The following is an 18,509-nucleotide window of genomic DNA, read 5'->3' as shown; positions in this document are numbered from 1 at the left end:
GCTAGTCATTTTTAGGAGACAGTTGCTCCCAGGGGCAGGAAAGCAGCAAGATTTAAGGCACTTAAGGCTGCTTTTCTGGCTCTGAGATGATTTAATCGTTGGCCTTCAAGAAGTCATGTTCTCATTCTTTGTAGTTTTCCATTTGTAATGTGGGGGAAGGGAGGCAATGCCAGTGCTGGGGAGGGGAGGGAACTTTTCTCAACTAAAATTCCTGCTAGCCACGCTATGGCATTTCTCCCCCACACCTCCCGGCCCTGGCCTCCGGCTGCTTTCCCTAGCTTGACATATGGTAAAAATTCCTCCAAAGGCACCATTTCCTGTTTCTGCCTGACAAGAAGATACAACTTCCAAGAACACAGTAGAAGGATGATGAGGAACAGAATCAGGCAGCCGTACACATGCCAGGACATGCAAGAATTTAAAGAATTTTGTCCATTTGCCAGTACCCAGGCAGAAAAGTCTGGAGTGATCTGCAGAGGGGCGTTACAATCCGTTTATTATAAGTCCCAATTTAAGTACATCATAACCAGTAATTTAGGGGTTTTGGTGTGTTTGGTTTGATTTGTTTTTTTCTATTTGAGTTTTTCTTTTTTAAGTAGTTGCGCACTACTTAAGGGAAAACAGCAATAATCCTGCAGGGAAAAAGCAACGGAAATGAGCAGTGATCCTCCGGGTGTGTCCTATATGAAACTGCCTGTGCAGGCAGCAAACAGTATATACTGCCTTATCTAACTGTATTATCAGCTCTCCATTAAGCATTTGTCACGGTTTTCAAGTATGCCGAATCTGTATTGCATTTTCATACTTGTATTCTCTGGATTACCTGTTTGAAATAAAAATGTAAACCTCCTACCTATCATTCTGCAGCAATGTTAGTTAAGGCAGGGTTTTCTTGGCCAATGGTCCTTGACCTCTGATTTTGTGTGGGTTATCTGAGATTTTATTCCCAGAGAACAGTAATTATAACGGGAATTTGATCTTAGGTGTGAAAATACAGTAGTTGAAAGATAGCAGGGTGTGCAACAAAAGTATCAGCAGTTAAAACACATGAAGTTACAAGATAGCTGGCAATCTGATTCTTACAGCAAGGGAGTTCTCCGTGTTTTTCAATATCACAAGGTCCAGTAAAACCCTTGTGTAGTGTTGGAGCAGTTCTCTGACTTGTGGGCTGAACTGGAATCTTCTGTAGAAGGGACCTCTACTAATGGATTGCTAAAGTAGCTGTTGTGTAAAGTGCTCAGGTTTCAATTTTACCTACCTTTAGATAGAAGAGTAAACTATTCTTGGGTGTTTTTGCTGGGAATGTGAGGCAGCATTCAAGTACCTTGAGTAGGATAAGGCAAAGTTAGTGCTTTTCTGGCAGCGTGTGTGGTAGGTCACATACATTGCATTGGTATTGCAGCTGTTACTTCTAGCAGATAAACTTGCATTCTTTCTCGCTAGGATTGTATGTCAAGTTGGACCAATGAATGAACCAAAACAAGGTCAAATTGAAGTTAACATCAACGGAAAACTGGGTAAATCACCAAGTGAAGTGCTGTTTACATACCAGGTAAGTGCATTTTTTTCCAGAGACCTGTTTTATATGCTGTGCATGACTGAAATTGGAAGTTAACCTGTTAACCACAGAGGCACAGAGTCACGTGTGTTTGCCTTACAAGCTTTGTTTCATCAATAGCACTGTCATTCAAGAACGTTAAAAAACACTTAACTTCAGCATTTCTTTATACAAAAAGGGTGTGCCAAAAATCTATTCTGATCAATACATCCAGGGTCTCAAATAGGATGTCATTGTTTGTAATTCAAGTTAAAAAGATGTGGTGGAAAAGGAGCTGTAATAAGTTTGTTCAGTTAAGTGTCACTGTTGAATAAAAAAGAATCAGCACTGCAAGAAATTACGTATTCTTTAGAAGCACAGTTGGTGCACTGTTTTAATCACAGTGTTTAGCCTAGCCAATGCTCTTAATTACAAGAAGGGATGCAGAGCAGCTGAAGAATAAGTAATGAAGGTACATCAATTTTTTAATAATTTATTTCATTCAAAAATATGTCATGCAGAGCCACAGACAGCGTGATGTGTGTTCATATCACACATACGCTTTGTTTTCAGTGTCACTATGAAGGAGAATTTCACTTGTGTCTTAATTGCTTTACCCTAACCATGGCCCTAGGTTACAGCTGGTCTGCCCTGTGGTTTAGCAGCATGAAGCTTTATCTGTATCTATCAGATCTTCAAAATTTTTGAAAGCCTGTGATTGTGATAGTTGAGAGGTTTAAATAATCTCTGTCCTCATACTGATATTTAAAATTGCACCTGTAAACTGTAAAATTTGAAAATATAGAGGGTGGGTTAGGCTTTTATCTTCTCCCGTATTTCTACTTCTGTCTCATTAATTCTTGACATCTTGTGAGAAGGAAAGGAGTCGGCAGTAAGCGGTGGAGTAAGTCAAGAATGACATTCACCTGACAGGAGGATATTCTTGTTTTTTGCAAATCAAGTGGGGTTTTTCCATAATTTCCAAGCAAATAATTCCTTTCCTTGGTGATATCATTACAAAAAGAAGAAAAAAACACCCTTTTTGCTTGAAAATGTCCTCTGTTCCATTGTGGAAATGTAGCTTACAGTTAACTCTTTCTTTGTCAATCTCATTTGTCATAAGTGGAGAGCAACATAATCTCCCACGTTTATGTGTTTGTGGTCTCTAAGACAGAGACTATCATGGTAAACCCTGCACAAGATGAGATTTTGACATGAACCAATTGTGTTGGGTACATTTTACAGCACTTTTCCTATGCTTATCCTGTGTGTAAAGATTCTCCCATCGTTTGCATGAAAACCACATGGAGATGTTATGGAGTGTGTTGAAATGTAAGCTGAAGCCCCCATGTAGGCTTCAAAGCCTGCCTGTGAATTTGTTCTGGTGTCATTCCTTGCTCAGCCCACCTGGGAGATGAGATAAGCAGCTACCATTTTGGCTGTTTAAGGGAAGGATTCTTGATTGCTCATCAGTGTGCTGCTAGGAGAAGCCACTGTGCACAGGCATCACCCCTGTGGATGTTTTCTTGCAAGTCCAGGACCCCCTGTGTGCCCATGTCTGCCTGCATTGAGGTTACTGAAATATCAGATATCTAAGCTAACTGCCAATAAAGTGCATTTTAATTTACTGCAAAAATCTTTCCATGGGGACTCTATTTACAAAATGCAAAGCAATGGCAAGTAATACAGCTCATGCTTTAAAACTGGTGAAATTCATTTCTAGTTTCATTTCTTTTAGTTTCACAAGAAAATTAAGACAACTGTGAACTGTATTAGGATTAAAGTCAGTTCAGGGCAGCGCACTGACACGCACCTCTACAAGTGTGACAAGAGCACTTTGACATGCGAACAGATAATCAAAGCAACAATCATTTCAGTTGACATTGTCTTAAAAGCTACAATCTTGTTTCACTTCTGTTTTCAGGCATTTCTTTGGCTACTTCTTTCAGCAAACATGTGAAAACTGTGCTTTGTTAAAAACCTCTTCCATTTTGTGTATACAAAGAAAAGAAAATACTTTTCTTTCCAAGAGCCTTCCTAAAATAAATTTTCTATTATGTATTTCCACCTTTCTTTGGCACATTGTCTGGCTACCTTCCTGCTGGTAATTATCACAGAATCACAAAATGGCTGAGGTTGGAAGGGACCATCAGGGATCATCTAATCCAACCTCCCTGCTCAAGCAGGGTCACCCAGAGCACATTGCTCAGGATTGCGTCCAGATGGCTCTTGAGTATCTCCAGGGAAGGAGATTCCACAACCTCTCTGGGCAACCTATTCCAATGCTTGGTCACCCTCACAGTGAAGAAGTTCTTCCTCATGTTCAGGTGGAACTTCCTGTGTTTTACTTTATGCCTGTTGCCTCTTGCCCTAGCACCTGGGATCACTGAGAAGAGTCTGGCACCATCCTCTTGACACCCTCCCTTCAGATACTTATATCTATTGATCAGATCCCCCGATCCTTCTGTAGGCTGAGCAGACCCTCTCCCTCAGCCTTTCCTGATGAGAGATGCTCCACAACCTTAATCATCCCAGCAGCCCAGAGCTCCAGATGTTCCAGATGTTCTTACATGAAGGTCAACTCTATCACCTTGCCTTCCTGTCCTGTCTTTCCTAACAAGTGTGTAACCGTTCATGACATCATTCCAGTCATGTGAACTGTCCTGCCACGTCTCTGTAATTGCAATGAAATCGAAGCCTAGTGACTGCACATAGATCTCTAATTCTTCCTGTTTCCCATACTCCGTGCACTGGTATACATGCACTTCAGAGAGGTATTCAGGTGTGTCAGTTTCCCAGGAGGGGTGCAAGAGGATACCCCATGTACAGGTCCTGTAGGCACTTCCTTGGCTGTATGCACTTGCTGGAGGTATCCGCACTCAAGCCTTGTGTTGCCATGCATGTGTGGTGTCTATAACTCTCCTCTTCCCCACCTTTCTCAGTTTAAAGCTCTTCTTACCAGGCTGGCCAATCTGTTGGCAAAGATGCATGTGCCCTGTTGGGTGAGGTGATCCTGTCCTCCCAATCAGCTGTTGATCTTTAAACAAGGTCCCATGGTTCTAGAAACCAAAACCCTGTTGCCAACACCAGCAACACAGCCGGTTTTTTACTTGGTGAATCTGCCTACTCTTCTTCTTGTCACGTACCTTAACTGAAGGATCAAGGAGAAAGCTACCTTGGCCCCCAGAGCCTTGACCACCATCCCCAGAGCTGAAATCCTGTTTGAGAGTTCCCGGGTTATCCTCAGTGTCATTGGTGCCCACATGAAAGAGCAGCAGGGGGTAATAGCGGGATGTGTGGACAAGCCTCGGTAGTCTTTCCATGACATATCTAATTCGAGGCCCAGCAGACTACAGACCTCTCTAGACAAGCACCTGGCAGATGGGTGCCTCTGTCCTGCACAGCAGAGTCACCACAGTGATCACTTGCCATTTCTTCCAGGTCATTCTGCACATTCCACACTGGCACAGGGATCAGTATCTCAGTTCCTTCACTTGAGGTCATCCTGTGTGGCACAGCATCCAGCAGTTCAGTTCCTTCACTTGAGGTCATCCTGTGTGGCACAGCATCCAGCAGTTCAGTTCCTTCACTTGAGGTCATCCTGTGTGGCACAGCATCCAGCAGTTCAGTTCCTTCACTTGAGGTCATCCTGTGTGGCACAGCATCCAGCAGTTCAGTTCCTTCACTTAAGTCATGCCCAGCTCCTCAGCTTGCAGGGAACTAAACCTGTTTGTCAACTGCAAGTTTTTGGGAGGAACAGGAGCCTTACTCCTTGTATGGGGAGGGACCAGTTACCACTGTTTTCACTGTATGTTCTGATCATCTGAAGCACAATAGCTTCAGCTTTAGCAGTGACCACTCTAAATGCAGTGTGTGGTAGCACAGGGCAGAAGTGCACAAATAGTGCATAAGGAGACAATGCAGCTGCTCAGCCTCGTGTGTACACCAAAGGTGTCATCATACTCCCCACACTCTCAGTGTCATACTTATGACTAATGTCTACCACTAAAACCACAAAGTCAGTTATCAAGTAGATTAGATATAAGGAAGAATGTTTTTTATGGTGAGGGTGCTGAGGCACTGGCACAGGTTGCCCAGAGAAGCTGTGGCTGCCCCATCCCTGGCAGTGTTCAAGGCCAGGTTGGACATGGCTTGGAGCAACCTGGTCTAGTGGGAGGTGTCCCTGCCCATGGCAGGGGGCTGGAACTGGATGAGTTTTAAAGGTCCCTTCCAACCCAAACTATTCTATGACCCTAGAAATACTGCTACATTCGGCTCTAGTTGATAACCAGTCTCAACAGTGAGATGCATTTTTAAAGCTGTATTGATGAGGTCGATAGCTGGCCCAACACAGGGCTCAGACTCCTGTTTCTGCCCTGTCTGGCAGCACAGTGCATTTCTGAGCCTCCATTAAATGGGTCAAAAATGGGTTGAAAGGGAAGCCATGGTTTCAATTTAAAATGATTTCTGAACTAAAATGCCTAGGTGCAGAAGAGTCTGTGCTGTGCAGTAAACACTTCATCTATACAGATGCATAACAGTGGAGGAAAGCTCTATTTCTCCCTAACCATCACAGTTTCCGTATCCAAGCTGAGCGTTGTTCAAGTCCAGCCATTCCAGTGAAATTAAATTCTGGTAACCCAGTCCTCCTCTACTGCCGTTTCTGTTCTTTTGCTATAATCAGTATCAGGCAGTAACCATTTTCCCGCTTAGTGAAACAGAAATGAAGTGATGCTAAATTTTAATATCCAGCTATGCAGCACATCTGGAGCACTGACAGCTTGGCTGGTCTCTGAACAGGTGGAGCAGTAACATGGCTGAAGGCCAGTCCTGCTTTTTTGTTCGTTGTGAACTTTATCTGATTTGCTTGTTACTGTAACAGTGAAAAACAGTATCAAAGGAAGGAGTTAAGCTCCTCCTAGATATATAGCCCACATTTGCTGATCCCATACAAAGCATGATTCCTTTCTCAGAATACCTTATTCTCAGACTTGAGCCACTGAGGGCTTGCAGCTGGTTCTGGGATCTCTAGCATCTGTTTGCAAGAGTAATTCTGTGAGTTTTAGGGTATGCAGATTAAAAAGACTATATTGTTTCTAGCTCTAATAAATGTAAGATGGTGAAATTAAAGGTAGAACTTTGCAAAAGTGTAATACATTTCTGAGGTGCTGAAGGTAATTTAGGGACTGGCGTATAAAGAATGGCTTTTAGTAAATCAGGAAGTCTATTTACCTAAACGAGATGAATCAAAAGAGAAGAAGGGTGGATAAAGTAGAGTCTGATCTAAAAACAAACATGAACATGACTATTGAGACAAAGGGGGGGGCACAAAATCACAAAATGGAATATAGAAATCTTTAGATCTCCGTATCACTATTCACCATACTGGTAGTTTGAATGTGAAACTGAACAGCACAGTTCCATTTAACAAGGTGCAATCTTCTGCTTAATCTACTCCTGGCTTGGCAGTTTCCTCTTACTTGCATCCATCCTCTGCTTTCCTTCTTGATGTTTGAAGCAATTGCTCTGGGAGCTCTCACCGGTGCAGTTGAGTAGTACCACAAGGCTTTTGTGGAGTTTAGCTCACTCCTTGATTTTTCTCTCCAAGTTTTTACCTCAGCACATGGATTCTACACTGTAGTTGTGGGGCTTGGGTGGGTTTTTGCAAGGAGAGGGGGAGGATATTACATGCTGGATGCCATTACAATTGATGCTGATAAGCCACACATCTGCAGCAGTCTGGAATTGCTTCCAGAGGATCTTATTTTATTCCCGAGTCCTGAAGCACATCTTGTTTGTGTGCCAGCCTGCACAGGAGCCAGAACTCCTGGGTAGTGGAGAGTTTTAGCAAAGCTGGCCCTTCCTCATGTGGTTATTATTAGACTTAATTCTCTGTCATCTGAGCTATGCACTTAAATACACATCCCACCATCCAGTGCTCGTGGTTCTGCTTGAAAGCTGCCAGTGAACCCTGGCCCTATGATAATGCAGACTTTCCAGTCACGCATGCTTCCAGTTCTCCATCAGACCTGTCAGCAAGGCTCTGTGGTCTTTTCAGAAAATCATGTGGTGTTTGCCTCACGATCAAAAGATGCTGCCTGCAGTCCAAAAAATTACTTGTTTAAAATATCAGCCCTTTGCATAAGCATCCCATCCACAGCACACAGCGCGCAACATGCACTGCCAGGCAAATTCTGTGCCTGGGCACCTGCACTGCCTGGAAGCGTTTGATCAGCTCACATGGTGTGAGAGTTGAACAAAGCAGCCTCGGAAAGGCAGGACTCATCTCACTTCTCTGCTGTTGCAGAAATAACCCAGGAGCTGAAGCCTGCCTTGTTTTGTGTGTGCTGTGACGAGATGAGCTGGTGGGTCAGGTCAGCCACTGCGGTGAGCACCAGGCTGCCAAGAGCACACAATGGAAATCTTCTGGTTGAATATCCTGTGAGTGGGTGGCTTGTCTGCAGAAACAAGAAGCAGGCTCCTTTGAGTCGGAGAACAGGGGAAGTGAAGGGGGAAAGAGCAGTTCCTAATGATTTGTGTGCCCCTTTCAGAAGATTAATTTATCTCCTGTGGTTACCTTTATAGTCCATGAAATGACATTTTGACCTCCAAGAAGGTAGCTGGTGCCTACAGCACTTCATGGTCTGTGCCTTTAATGCCTTGAATATTTGTGTGCATTATATGCAAGGGCTGGCAGAATAATTTGGCAGATAATTTTGGTAACAAACAGTGGTTTTACGGACCTGCTTCAAGAGCCAGAACTTACTGCTGCTGGGACCAGGGTGAGGAAGGTGAAAGGTTACTTGTGGAGGAAAGGATGGATGAGATAAATACAGAGCAATAATGTACTCTGTACACTCGTGAAAATCTTACCCACATGCATGTGCACTGACATCATGTCCTTGACAGCATCCCTGTGCTCTGCTTCTGTGGAAGCACAGGAGCCCATTCCTGCTTGGAAGATGTGCTCTTGCATCAAAGGCAAACCCCCAGCTGGAGGTCACTGCCGACAGGAGCTGGCAGAAAGGAGCTTAGGTGGCTTTGCCATTTGCTGCCCATCATGTCCATTTGAACACATCCATCCGTTGCTGGCTTCCCCTTGTGCTGCAGCTGGCATCTCTCATGGCGTCACGGGGGTATACTCTGCCGCCATCCTCTTTTCCCTCCCCAGTTGTCTCTGCTTGTGGTCTGGCACAGTTACGTTTTCTCCAGCACCCCCCTTTGAAGTGTAGACTTCATGCCAAGGTTTCTTTGCATCTCTGTTAGTCTCCCCTCCTCTGTTTCCTTCCAACTGTTCCTGAATTTCTGGCCCCTCTTGTGATCCGCCAGTAGGCTCTTTGGTGGCTGGTTGTTTCTCTCTTTGATTTTCTGCATTAGTGAAAGATAAAGTGTAATCTCAGTGCTGTGGTTCTTGGACTAGAAACTGCCTACCTCAGACGAATATACAGCAGATAGTAACCCTATTTAGAGAGTCATGCCCAAGAATATGAGAAGTTGAGGATATGCTCAGCGACAGACAAGCAGAAAAGTAGAGAAATGGAAAAAGAAAACATGCAGAACCAAGCTGATGCTCCACAGGAGTGCACTCCTCTTGTTCTTGAATACCGTGCAAGGAACCAGAAGTGAGCTGGCTGGACATGACAGTGTAAACTAGGAAAGCTGCAAAGCAAACAAACCAAGTCAAAAGGAACGTACACCAGCCTGGCAGATCAGATCCCAAGTGTAATTCAGCTGAGTGAAAAAGAGGTTGAGGAAATGGTTCTCTGTTGCACTTGCATATCTTTAATGAGAAAATTGCAAAGAAGCTGGATAAAAACGAAAAAAGAATAGGAGTAACCCCACTGTTAGCCAGGTAGAAGCTGTGCTTTGATTTGACACAGGCAGACCACAGAGATCTAAAATGCTCGGAGCTCTCTGAAAGCTTTTTCAGCCTGTAAAAGGTATCTTTTACTAAAACTGTAATCAGAAACCTGAAGAAATACGAGATCGCCCTCCTAACTGTGCAGAAAGGCAGACCACAAGTCATAAAAAAATTAAAGATTAAAAAGTTCATTCTAGATTAATAAACAGGCTGAAAAATGTAAGAGCTGAAATGTAAATGCTCAGAGGATCTGTAGTAGCTGTGCAAGAGCAGCAGTCATGTACACTGCTAATAAGTAAGTTCGTGTCAAAATGTGATTATATGTGGAACAGACATGGAGATAATTTACTCTCTAGCATGCAGAAAGACTGAAACTACAATGCAAGCCTTCCTGTGAACAGATTTGTAGGTAGGAGGCAAAGGATACAAGCAAAGAAGAGACTTCCGGCTGTGATGAAGAAAACAGGACACTGGAAAAAGGCCTGAGTGTGAAGTCATATATATACTTGGGCCAGTGTAAGCTGGCTTGCCAGTGCTTTTCTTTTTTTATCCCAGTACCTCTGTGCTGACGAAGCACAGAGCACCTCAGGGGACGTGCTGGTAAAAGACAATAACATTGCTGTGAGGCAAAAGCAAAAAATACAGTTGGTGAAGCTCAGGTTGGTGAAGCTCAGGTTGGTCCCTGATGAAAAGATAAGGCAGTGACACACAGGAATGCGAATGCCACGTAACGGAATTCATTGGTATTACAGAGAGAATAAACAAATTTCCTGCTAAACAAACTAGCACTGTTTGAGCATTATGTAATATAGGCAATGTACAAGGACTTGGAAATTGTCATTATCTCACTGCCTCAAATGGCAGCAGATAAACACGGCTTTTGGGTAAACCATATCAACAGGATGGGCACCACTCACAGTCACAAAAGCAGAAGAGTTAACTTATTCATAGTGTTACTATCCTTCCAGCAAAGCTGCCATGGTTATCAAAGCAGTGGGAAAGCTGCTTTGTCAGTTCAGGAGTACTAACTCAGCAATCTGGTGCTACATGGGAAAGTTAGGTTGCAGGTAGACTTTGAGATCTCTAGCTCAACATTATTACACCTAAGTAGGATTTAAGGAAGGTTTGTATGTGAGGTATGTAAAATGTATTTCCCATGACTGGGAAGCTACAGTCTACATGGATCTACAAGCAAGAAATCCAGTCAGATCAAATTATTTCTTCAGGATAAACCATGCAGTAGAGAACAAGTTGCATCTGTTGGCAAGCTGGTCATTGTGTCTTCCAAGTTGGCAGTATTGGGTTTATGGTTGGACTTGATGATCTTAAGGGTCTTTTCCAACCTGAATGATTCTGATTCTATTTTATTCTGAACATTATAGCTATGGATGTGCATGTTTTGCCAGAAGAGCAAATCTGCTTCCTAGGGCATGATCATGAGAGAGATCGTAAGACACTGGGGGATCCCAGCTGTGGGAAGTCCCTCTGCAAGGAGATGGCTTACCAGACTGGGCAAGAAACAAGCTTAAGAACATTTGACAGACATTGAAACAGGCTTTTTTAAACTAGACTATCAAAAACCCCACATAACAAGGTAATTTGTTACTGCAGAAAATATTTAACTACCTGGAAGATAGGAACAGTATTTTCCTGGTGACAAAAGGAGAAGTATAGGCCTGAAAGAACATTCCTCCCTTTCAAGCAGAATAAGAAAAAGACTGAAATATGTATGAATTATGATTTTCTACACTTTAAGGAATTATAAAACAAGGGTTAAATTAGAATTTGCAGGATTGTTTAAGTTTTACTGTGTCCATGAGAAATGAATTATTGCCAAGTCCTCATAAGGGCTGATGTTTTCCAGAAGAATTATTACAAGACTGCTTCAAATTCCATATAGGACACATAATCAAATGTTCTGCTTACCATCATAATTGCAATGAGCACTGTGATGTGATGTTATAGTAGTTCACTGTGCTGTGATGTTATACTTCCCCAGGCACCTTCTGACTGAGCCAGCAAAAATCCCAAGGTGCAGAGGGCTGAAAATGAAAGCAGGGTATTTATTAGGAAAGCAGGCATACTTCTGATTCAGAGACTGAAATGAGAAAAAGGCAGAAATAAGGAGATAAAAAAATCCTTGAGGGCATTTACAAAAGGTGGCATCACTGATCTTGCACTCGAGGTCCTAGGTTTATCAGTGCTGTTTGTAGTGGTTGAAGATTCAGTATTGCTCAGGGTTGAGTTCAGACTAAAGGGATTTGCCTCTTGGATAAAGCAACATTTTTATTATCCCTCAAACAAGGTTTGCAGTGAAGGATTTACCCTTTGCCCTTCATTTTCCTCTGCAAGGAAAAGGAATGTCATGCAGGGCTGTGGTAAGCAAAACAGCCATGGGTTAGGTGTGGCTTTGCTAGACTGCATGTGTGTAAGGTGAGACTAGACCAGGCAGCTTCCAGGGGTCTGAACCTCTCTGTCCCACCCATGGCCATGTCAGCCATGGGAAGGGGCTACCTTTAACTTGGGTAACATGGTTCTTGTTGAAAGCTCGTACCACCAGTGATGGTACTTTTCCAAATTATCTTGGCAGTCAGCAGAATATCATCCTCCTGCTGATCCTATCTACCTAATTGCGTTTCTGCAAAATGCTTTCTGCTGCAGCATTTGGATGACCCAATTCCTTTTTCTTTATTGGTACTCTTAAGAAGACCACCAGGTGGGCTGAGGTAACTTTGTTCCTTGAGCCCCACATGAATATTTTAGGAGAACATTAAAACTTGCTCATAGCACATTGGTTTTGCAATAAAATGGTTATTAAAATTGTTCAAATTCTTGGTAATTTATTTTAACTACTTATTTTTTCTGGTAGGTCCTTGAGTGGAAGGGAAAGGTGGAAAATGTGAAATGGAAAGTAGCAAGTTAAAATTAATCAAATCATTTTCCTGACAAGTTTACAGTAACAGAGTGTTACTATGCTTTGTCTTAGCAGTTATGCTGAAGAATTCCTCTGCACATATAGTTGAGCTTCTCCTTATTAGATCATCTTTATGAGGTGTCCACATTATTTGTGTCTGGAGAGCTCTTGGTATTTGCAAAATTACTTTAAATAGGTTAAATATGAATACTTTGTATTAAGCTGGTTCGAGGAACTGCTGCGAGGACAGCAATTTAACAGAAAACAAGGGTTAAACGTAACTATTCCACCTCCTCCTTGGCTGCTACTGGTCTTAGCTCCCACAATGGCTATTGGCCTCAGTTCTCCATTCAGCCTGAAGATGTGCCTGTGCTGTGGATGGGGTGAGGGGTGGGTGATGTGTTCTCCCACTAGGTGTAGCTGGGCTTTAAACTCCAGCCAAGTTGGAGTCTTGCTAGGAAAAAAAGCAGTTTCTGAGGAAAACAGAACAGGTACTTGTTTCTGTTTCCCCTTGCAGCTATGTTAGTCAGAGATAACTTCTCTGTTTGGTTACCTATACATCCCTGTTCCTAGGAAGGCAAAAGGAGGCTATCACTGAAAGGTCTCTCACGGAATATGGTGCTGGACAGTTCAGCTTCAAGTTCATGGCTCACCTGATATTTACTGGTTGTTAGCAAGAGAGCCAGCTATTGCCCTGCCAGAGTTACCCATCGGATAACCCAGTAGAGCTCTAACAGGGTGAATATTTCACATAAAGAAACAGTGGTGTGTGGTGCTTCAGAACCTTTTCTTGTTCCTTTCCTTCCCACGTCTGTCCTTAGAGGCTATGCTTTAAGTGGAGGGAGTATTTAGAGGAAAGGCTACAAATTTTAGTAGTTTTTCTGAGGTTCAGCAATACTGAATTTGTCCATTCTGATTCTTTCATGGTTCTTGGGGGATATTTTCATCTGAAAGCTATCCCAGGCATGTTATACAGCTAATCGTTACTGTGGGGTTCTACTGTGGGTGAGACAGAGGTCCTGAACAGTTTTTAAGAATTAAGATTTAATTTGAAGTTGTTAAAAGGTATGGTTTTCTGTCCATGTGGTATGAATGTATTTGATTCATTTTTATAAACTATTCATTGGCTGTGTATTTTATATGAAATGTGACTGTAAATTTTTTAGCAACAAAATGTGTTACAAAAAAGCACAAAGGAGTTTTTCTCTGAAGGGCATATCTAGACTTGTGTTAATTTAAACTTCAAGTGTGAGTTTTAAAACTGCCCCCCTCAAACTTGTTACTTACCCTGGTGTGACTTATTTTAATTTTGCTTAAATGACCAAGCAATCAAATCCAAAGAAGAGCATGCACAGAGAGGGTTACATAGACATAAGTGAGCAAGTTTTAGTCAACTCTTTTATATTGAATCAATGCTCCTTTTTTGCTTAAAAAAAGAATGCTTTAAAATGACTTTGAGTCTCTTCCTTACATAAAATCTTGTAACTTGAGTGATGTATTAAATAAAATGAAATCAAAGGTTAGCACACGAGAGCAGTCATATGCTCCAGCAACGTACATCTTGAGGATTGAAGGGTTTACAAACAGATTTCTCTCAGGGAAGAAAAGCAATTGACACCCAATTAGTGTTAAAGCATATTCCTAAAGCTCAATGACTTGAGAGCAAATTACAGTTGTCATTGCGGATTTGTGAAGTGTGCTGAACCATGATGCATTCCTTCGGAGGGAAGTTGCTCAGATGTGAAAGTCTAAAATAGGCACAGTAAGTACGAGTTCTCTGTGTTTCCATGAAATCTGTGCTTCAATAAAACAAATTTGTAAAGTAACCATGAGGTCAATTGGATGCATTTTTACGGATTCCTGCTGTTTGTTAAAAACCTGTCAATGGCTCACTAAGCTTTGAACTGAACTGCACATCAGTCCCACTCCTCCTTGCCATTCCCGGGCCCTCAGTTATGTAGCTGTAAGCTGTCACAGAGATGGCAGTCTGTGCCTGAGCAAAACAACATGGGGGAAGGGGGTTTGCTGCATAACTAGGAAGGTGTGGGCTTTTTGCTCTCTGTTTCTGAACACAGTTTTTCCTCCTAAGAGCAGGAGATCAGTGCAGTCTGATGGTGATCAGGGAAACCATCAGCAAGGGAAGCTTTTAAACTTGTTTGCTCTTCCTTTATTTGCATATGCTTCGTACCGAATAGCCACAAGCCTGGACTTTATTATCAGTCAACCGTTTTAGCAAGATTATGCACAATGAGGAGAGCAGATGTCATTTACAAATATACATGAGATTGGTATTGCTTATTTGACTCATTTAAGGAAAGCTTATGTTTGAATATGGATGAAGAAGCACAGTTATACATCAGAAAAAGCATTACCTATTCACAGCCTCCTTAAGCTGCTGAGCTGGTATACTACAGCAAACGCAGGGTCCTTCATAGCAGTGCCCCTGCCACGTGCTTGGACTTGGCATTCTACCTGTGTGTGTGTCACATGTGGCAGCCACCTGCGTGGGACCACCTTGTGCCTGCATGCACAGCAGCCACCACCCTGGCGCGAGGGCTGTGGCATGTCTGCTGGCATGGCCAGGCCATAGAGCCAACTGGTAACCCATCTCACGTGGTTTCAGTCAGCCTCTTGATTCAGTGGCTTCAGTGTTGCCCTGAATAAGGATGCTTTTCTCAACTGGAAACAGGGATAGTGATGAAGCAATTAAAAGAAAAGCCCTCACTGTTAATTCATGTTATTTGTCATGGCTCCCGGAATACTATCACAGAAACAAAGACTGAATTGAGAACAAAAGGAGGGAACTTATTTGAGAAATTTAAATATCAAACAAATTTCATAACAATTTTGAAGCGTGTCTGCTTGTTTCAATTGGTCTTCAGAAATCTGCTCTAAGGTTCTAAGTGCATAAAGAAAAGTTTTGCATTTTCAGATTGTCTTTCTTTGCAAGCTCATTGCTTAAGAATAGGATAACAATTGTACTGCAGTTAAGAGCCTTACAAGATAAAGGGAATCTTAATATTCTTTCTGTTCAGTACAAGTTTTGAAAACCTTGCTCTGTCTCCCCTGTAGCTGATGCAGAATTTAAGAAAGGGTGAGGAAAGGTGAAGGTAGACTCAGCCAAAAGAAAGAAAAATCTTGAAATAAATTTGAAAACAGGAAATCCAACACAAAGCTCTCACAAGCCTAATGGCAGCTAACTCTACATTTTGTAAATAGGGAGTTGAAATTCATATAAAACCCTTTATATGAATTCATATATGTAGAATACAGTATGAGGAAAATATACATTCCCATAATCTGTTACATCTTCCTTAAGCTTGAACAATGGACAATTTTGTTTTATTTTAGAAGAATTGTCCATTATTATTTTAGTTTCATGATTTTTCAGGTAGTAATTTAGCTATTATACCAGTTAATACTGGTGTAAATTTTATTTTCATTTTCTTCATTGGTATGACCATCCTCTCTTTGCAGGAACCTCATCCTTCTCAAATAAGACCTCAAAGTGGACCGCAAGCAGGTGGAACAACACTTACCATCACTGGTACAAACCTGGCCACTGGTTCCAAGAAGGATGTTCAAGTTTCAGTTGGTAGCCAGCCTTGCAATGTGTATGTACCCTGAGTAAATAACAAAACAGAGGTGTATTCTAACAAAGCACCAACCTTTTCTGGCCTTTAGAAATTAAACAAATCCATTGTCTATCTCTTTGTGACTCATCCCATGCAATGGGGTTCTGCACATAACCGTCAGAAACTCGCTCAGAGGCTCCAGCTGGGAGAAGCACCAAATAAACAACCAAAGTGGGAGAACTTGGATATCCAAAGGTTTTTCCAGTTTCGGCTTTCTCCGCTTGAATGGCTGCTCCAAACCCAACCATGCTTTCGCTGAGCAACTCCTCAGTGGTTCCTTATAAAATCTTAATCTTCTAGTGCCCTTTGGTTTGTTCCTCTCATTTCCTTTTCCTTTTATTGATTGCTGCCTTTCTTTCTCCCCTTTCCCCCTCAAAAAAGAAAAGGAATCACATGAAATGTGTTGACATTGCATTGCTCTTGTGTTTGTATACTATTCCTTTTCATATCCTACATCTTTTTTTTAAAGACCCTCACTGATCTGAGGAAAGTGTTGTCTCCTCTTGTAGCTACTCAGTGCCTAGCAAAAGTAGAGCCCAGGTTTTGTTGCTTTTGTACAGTAAAGATTACAAATCATGTTACAAATGGTAACGTTAGTAACTGAAGATGTTTCTTCTTTTTGTTTTCCAATCTAGCACCGAATTTGGAGATGAAATCGTTTGCATTACAGGACCTAATAGCAAGGTTGAAATTGTTCCAGTCACAATGAACTATGGGGGCACAATAAGTACTGTACCACAGCAGTTTTCATACCGTGAGAATCCCACTGTCACCAAGTTCCTGCCAATAAATAGCTTCAGCAGGTAACAAAATGTTTGTCGTAACTTCATTTACAATTGGGTTAAAATGTGTAACATGTAATAAACCTATTACATGTAGAACTGTTTGAAATAAAAACTCCTGTATTCTAGCCATACACACATTTAGATATGTAGAGTTTGTGATCTTAACCGCAGCTAATGTTAAAAGCATTCTGTTTACCTTTGAACTTTAATCCCCACTTCAAAGGTAAATCCTGAAACCAGAAAAAGTAATGAGCTTCTTTTAAATGAAGATACCTCAAAGAAAGAGATTCAAAGCATTTCAGCTTGATGTCAGACAACATGATCTTTGTGTTACTTACAAATCCTTATCCCATAGGATAACATATATAAAAGGTTTCTAATGAAAAGGTTTCTAACAGTTCTTCTATTCAGCTTTTAATAAGTATGCTGGGAACAGAGGAAAATTATGGCTTGTCATCTCTTTGTCCCATGAGGAAAAAAAAAGTATCTTTTTAGGAAATCTAGATCAGAGTTCAATAATGCTTTTAAAAGGTATGCTCTCTTCTATGGTGGTGCTCACTAACACCCCATCTGGTAACTGTTCCTTCTGGAAAAAAGCTCACCCAGTACTAATTGTGAAACCAAAGAAATGTGCGCCACTCATATTTGTAGCAATATGGCAAATCATTTGTGTAAAAGTCTTTGCAGCATACCTCTGGTTATGAAAGTCATTCTGTGACAGATACAGGGACGAACTGATGACCTGGATTCACACTGATCTCTGCTGTTCCCTAGTATTCTGGTCTCTTAATGGGGCAGAGTTAGAAAAGAGAGATCATGATGTTTCCACTTTCTTTCAATAAAAAGAATATCATGACCATACAAACAGGGCATTAAAAGTAAAATTGGCTGTGCCTGCCCTTGAAGAAATTGGTACCTGCCTCCTTGAATGTTGAGTTGTCACTTATGTCAAATAGGATTTGGTTTTAATATTTGCCTTTAATTTTTTTGTTTGGGTGGGTTTGAGGCCTGAAGGGCTTTTTGGTAGATCAATAATGATTTACTTCACAGAGTTTAAAATATTTTCTTTTTTTCCCCTCTATATAAACTGAAGCTTACTTTAATGGATTGCTTTGAGGATTGCTATCCCTCTTAATTCATGTTACTTTGATGACTTTAACTCCCACTGGCCACTTGCATGCATTCTTCTTCTAATGCAAATGCATTATTTTTTAAACAATGTGTTGCAAATGAAAGGAAGTAGAGAAACCTGGTGCCTGTAGACCTGTGGAAAATAAACTCTCACCTTTGTCTGTGTGTGTGTGGTAGATGGAGTGATTTTAACAAAAACGTTGGAGAAGTAAAACACACAAAGATAGGCAACAATCAAAAGCCACAAATACTGGCAAAGCAATTTGTACCTTTTTTTATTCTGCTGTTTTAAAATGAGTTTGAAGTTGACATCACTGCTTATAAATGCTGCAGTCATCTATAGTTTTAACAGAAATCCCTTTTTTAGGATATCTAATTGTCATACAGGCATTATATAGGTGCTTCCAGTGGAAGTAGTAGCAGTGCAGGATAAAATACTGTTGTGGTAATTTACCAATGACTTGATTTCTCTTTTAATTCTGCCTTTCAGTGGAGGAAGAAATATTACAGTAACTGGAACCGGTTTTGAGCTCATCCAGAGTTTCTCATTGGTGGTGTATGCAGAGCGTCCAGAAGCAGGGAAAATGAATCTCAAAAGGGTAATTTTCTTTCTTTCCTCACAATGGCATTGCATTAGATACATAAC

At 41.6% G+C, this 18,509-nt stretch overlaps 1 protein-coding gene across 4 annotated transcripts in view; it reads left to right on the top strand.

Annotated features, from left to right (window-relative positions):
• Nucleotides 1–18,509, top strand: part of PLXNB2 (plexin B2) — a 114,618-nt gene that overhangs the window by 65,935 nt on the left and 30,174 nt on the right. For all 4 annotated transcript variants that reach the window (XM_061467542.1, XM_061467544.1, XM_061467541.1 and 1 more), the window contains exons 15-18: nucleotides 1,444–1,552; nucleotides 15,790–15,926; nucleotides 16,583–16,750; nucleotides 18,354–18,462. In XM_061467542.1, the coding sequence (XP_061323526.1) occupies nucleotides 1,444–1,552; nucleotides 15,790–15,926; nucleotides 16,583–16,750; nucleotides 18,354–18,462 (523 nt within the window). The remainder of the gene's footprint in view (nucleotides 1–1,443; nucleotides 1,553–15,789; nucleotides 15,927–16,582; nucleotides 16,751–18,353; nucleotides 18,463–18,509) is intronic.

The sequence above is a fragment of the Pezoporus flaviventris genome, unplaced genomic scaffold (genome assembly GCF_033815535.1).
Source record: "Pezoporus flaviventris isolate CSIRO_AGI_PZ_B2104156 unplaced genomic scaffold, CSIRO_AGI_Pfla_v1 ptg000045l, whole genome shotgun sequence".
NCBI classification, from domain to species: Eukaryota; Metazoa; Chordata; class Aves; order Psittaciformes; family Psittacidae; genus Pezoporus; species Pezoporus flaviventris.
This window is presented reverse-complemented; position numbering and strand designations above follow the sequence as displayed.